This window comes from Entamoeba invadens, assembly GCF_000330505.1.
Source record: "Entamoeba invadens IP1 unplaced genomic scaffold scaff_1105074726677, whole genome shotgun sequence".
Taxonomy (NCBI): Eukaryota; Evosea; order Mastigamoebida; family Endamoebidae; genus Entamoeba; species Entamoeba invadens.
The window spans coordinates 63,495-68,293 of record NW_004191720.1 but is presented as its reverse complement, the minus strand read 5'-3'; the positions used below and the strand labels follow the sequence as shown (position 1 = coordinate 68,293).

The following is a 4,799-nucleotide window of genomic DNA, read 5'->3' as shown; positions in this document are numbered from 1 at the left end:
TTCCCAAATATTGGTTTTAATAATTAACTATTATTTATAGAATTGTTATTATTAATTAAACTATATGTTGAAAAACAATTCCAGAAGGCAAGCTTTTCAATAAGACTAGCTTGGAGGAATGTAATATAAATTTTTATTTTAATTAAAATTGATTTTTTAATTTTAATCGTCTGTTTCCAAAATAATTATTGCGAAAATGTGGTACGATAATGTACGAATTTATAAAAAACACAATGGTTATAAAATGGTGACGTGTGTAATTAGCATTGGGATTTCGGAAACCTCTGCTTTTAAATTTAAACAATTTATTTTATATTAAATATTTAATTTATTTTTATTTTTTGTATGTTTCATATTTAAATTTATTCAAAGTTCTTTTGAATATCAAATCCACATTTTCAATGCTAAAAACACAAAAGAAAGAATTCAACGTACTTTTTGTTGGCGAAGGCGCATCAGGAAAAACACAAGTTGTCAGTTGTTTAAATGGTAATGCTTATATTGAGGAGTATAACCCAACCATAGAAGATATTTATCATCTTCCAATCAACGACCATTTTTATATAAAAATAACTGATGTAGCCGGGCAACTTGAGTACACTGTATTGGTCGAACAGTATTATGAAACGACTGATTGTATTTTCATTTGTTTTTCAATTAATGACTGGAACCAATTTGAGCGGACAAAGACGTGGTGGTACGACGAAATTAGAAAGAAAAGTTTGACAGTCCCTGTTTTTTTAGTTGGTACCAAAGCAGATTTGAAAGAAAATGAATATGAGAAAAATTACTTAAAGAGTGTGGGAAAAAAGTTTGTGTCCTCCAAAGACGCGATTAATATGGCAATGGAAATAGGTGCTTTGGGGTATGTCGAATGCTCTGCAAAATTCAACGTGGGTATTAATTTTCTTTTTGAAAAACTGAAAAAGATCGCAAATGATAAAATGGCAGTCAACAACTAGAATGCAATTTAAATAGATGATATATTTGAAGAGAATTAATTATTATTATGTTGTGTTCGATAATTTAATAATCATTATTTATTTCGAAGTTATTTGATTAAACATTTTAAAAAAACTGGTGTTCAGCCGGTATAAAAAACCATTTCATATCTTTTTATAGTTTTAACTAACAACATTATAATAAAAAAGTATAAAATAAATTACCACATCAAACAGTAAAAGTCTTCAAGGGGTATATTGAACCTTCAAAGTAAACAGTACTAGACATTATATTATATTAATATTATTTAAATCTTTAAAAGCAAGTGGAAGCAGTTAAAGAGACATAAGCTGTTTTTATTATCTCACTGTATAATTTAAAATATTGGTTCATATTCAAATTATAATAATTTTTATAATTGTAACATTTTGATGTGAAGTTTAAATTTATAACAACTAAAACATTAATGTTGTTATAAATAATAATAAGCAATAATTACTTATAAAATTTTAAAGTTTCTGAATTCAGCATTAAAAGTATATTCAGCAGTTGAAGTAGTTACTCCAATCCATTTTTGTCCTTTTAACACTTTGTCTATCATATCAGTCCAAAATGTATATATTTGGCTTTGTCCATCGACACTAATAGAAGAAGTAACGCCATTAAAATCCACTTCAAAATCATGCCAGTCATCATACCAACATTGTGGGTATTTCTTTTTTTTCATGACATCCACATTTCACGTTATTTATTACATCTCCTCCAACCATTTTCAAAAAAGAATCAAATTCGTTGTCTGAATTCGTCCCAACAAAAAACTGATAAGCTATGCCATTCTTGATACCTTTAAATCCACATCCTTCACCAACTTCCCCAAGAGCTTCGTTTGAATCTTTTTGAATGACAATACCAAATTGTGAGGTAGATTGACTACTTATTTTGGCTTGAAAAGTAAATGTAACTGGTCCATCTTTGAGGTCAAACCAAACAGCAGAAGCCTTATTTGGAGTGTTATTGTCAGCCAACGCTAAAACATTTATATTATTTGGAGCAAAGTCACAATTAACTTTATGTATGTTGTTGGGTATAGTGTTGATAGTCTGTTTCACATTGGAAATGTTAGAATTGTACTGTTGTTGGTTGCCATCTGCATCTTCTTTGCAGATTTCAAGACATTTTAAGAATTCTCCAACATTAATTGACATTATTACGTTTAAGTTTTTTATCGAATCCTTTTATACTTTTTAATTACACATATTTTGAAAAGGTACAATATTTTATTTTTGGTGTTATTTCAAAACTAAATAATTATTCAAATAATATTATAATTGGTAATTGTTTTATATTTGAACTACACATTTTAAAATATCTAAATATTGTTATTTTAAAAAACGTTTATTTTAATTGCAAATTATTTTAATTTTAATGTTTTCAACTAATTATGGTTGTTTTAAAAGTTTAATATTATACATGTAAATGGTTAATTAATATAATTTTGCCAAAATTAAAACACAAACATTTTATTTATATTGTGTAGTTTTACGAAGAATGAAGTTGATTGATACGTAATAATATCAACGTAATGATATTACAACTAATTACAACTTAAAAATAAATTGTCTCTGTAATATCTAAAGTGCACAAGAATGTATTCTTAAACTGAACAGTTTAATTATTAAATATAGTAAAATTTTAATAACAAAACTATTCAAAAAATTCAAATATTTTACCAATAAAATTAATTATTAAACGAGTTGAATACTCATTGGGTTTTGGTTTTCTTGGACTTGTTGTTGTTGCTGTTGTAACTTTTGAACGCACAATTTGACAAAGAGAAATCCCACCACCAATACAATGATAACTTCCACTACCCCTGCGACAATTCCGATAACGAGAATGACCAAAACAGCTGCTCCTCCATAGTCTCTTGATTTTTCACACAAAAATGATTCTGGTAAAATACCAATCGGTTCGATGAAAGTAAATACAATCATAACTACAAGTGCCAATACAGAGATGAGTACATAAATTGCAGCTTCTTTTGTTGTGATTCTTTTACACAGAAGTCTGATTGCAAAAGTGAAGTATATAAATGGAAATATAAGAAAGATTAAACAAGCAGTTATAAATAGTCCCATTGTTCGTGTGTTACAATCAAAATCTTCGAATGATTCAAAAAAGACCATAACTGGTAAATATATCGTTGCAAAGAAATATACCTGTTTGTTATTTAATTTTTATTTTTAAGACTGCAAATAACTTATGAAATTACTATTATAAACTTGTTCAAAATCATCATTTCATTATTTTCAATTTACTTGAAATTTAAAATATTAAAAAATTGAAAGATAAAATGTTTGAAAAACATGAATAAAAAACAAAATGAAAAGACAAGCGACAAATAACAAATACAAACTGAATAAATGACACCTAAGAGAATAAATACTCCAGATATAATTGAACGAATAACTTGAACGGTTATCGGTTGCATCAAGTAAGTTGTGTATAATGATTATTGTCGATCCGTTTTTATAAGAGAATGGCATATTTTGTGACATATTCAAACTGAATGAAGTTTCTAATTTAAGATGTTTCACAACTAAAATTATTGGTTAAATAATATCGGAAATAACAATTCTATAACCATATAAAAATGATGTACAATTAATTTGAACAAAAGAATAATATTATTTATGTTTATTTATATTCCGATATATTTCTATGTTGTGAAGGTTCTAAAAATATATCAATTTTTTTAATTGTTTTGATTTTTTAGTTGTTATTGTTATAATATAACATTTTTTCATACTTTTTAGAATCATCTACTATTGGTTTAAAAAAATAATAAAGAAGTATTAATTGTGTTGATTTGTTAGTAACTGTAAAATTGAGAATTTATTGAAATAAAGATTTTTAATTTAATAGTTTCAAATTATTTGAAAAATCTATATTTATTTACTATAAAAATTTAAGACTTTGATAGTTTTTTTGTTTAATAAAAATATGACATATTTAACTTGGAAATTATTATAAAAATAAATAATATTTTTATTAAACTAAAAACTATTTAGCTTTCAAAGACTTATAGTATAAATATAGTATTTTCAAAGAAATATAAAGTTATAAAAGATATTTAGAATTATCAAATCCTATTTCAATCAATTCTCAATCATATTTGATTCAAAGTTGATAATTTTTCATTATATTTTATTTTAATTTTGTATGGAAGATATTTTACCTTTGGGAAACATTAGAAATTTATATTTATTGTTTTGGATATCGACGCCGATCATTTTAATTATCAAAATAAATAATCAAAAGATACAAATTAAAGTTATGAATATACATCTATTACATATTAACTAACAATAAAAAAAATTTAATTATAAACAAATTGTTATAATTTTAATAATAATTGTTTACGTTATTGTTTTTGTATTAATTATAATAAAATTACTATTTTTATTCGACGTGAATAACATTATTGAAAAAATAAATAATTTGTCAATCCCGACAATTCTTTATTGAATTCAATTCAAAGTTTGTAGTTCAATGAATTTTTGGAGCAAAATATATTTTGATTTCTCAACAAAACAATTTTATTCTAAAAATATAAAAAATAATCAAAATACTTTTTTAATAACTTTATTTATTAGAATTAAACTATTTGGAAAAACAATTTCAGTTCATTCTTAACTTTGAAAAAATAGGTAGTTTTGTTTATTAACCACCAAAATCTTAATAAATATTAATGTATATACATTTCTGTGTGTTGCTCTTGTTGATTAATTATTCGTATTCACAACCAACGTCTTTTCTACAGATAATATGAAAGTGAAAGCAGCAGTTTTGAGTTT

The 4,799-nt window shown here is 24.6% G+C and overlaps 2 protein-coding genes across 2 annotated transcripts; one reads left to right on the top strand and one right to left on the bottom strand.

Moving 5' to 3' along the window:
- Window positions 1–401: 401 nt before the first annotated feature.
- EIN_258140 (Rho GTPase, putative) lies at window positions 402–962 on the top strand (the record flags this gene model as incomplete). Its single annotated transcript, XM_004183488.1, has 1 exon — window positions 402–962. The coding sequence occupies one exon, from the start codon at window positions 402–404 to the stop codon at window positions 960–962; it is 561 nt and encodes a 186-aa protein (XP_004183536.1).
- A 672-nt stretch (window positions 963–1,634) lies between these two features.
- On the bottom strand, window positions 1,635–2,147 carry EIN_258130 (hypothetical protein; the record flags this gene model as incomplete). Its single annotated transcript, XM_004183487.1, has 1 exon — window positions 1,635–2,147. The coding sequence occupies one exon, from the start codon at window positions 2,145–2,147 to the stop codon at window positions 1,635–1,637; it is 513 nt and encodes a 170-aa protein (XP_004183535.1).
- Window positions 2,148–4,799: the final 2,652 nt, after the last annotated feature.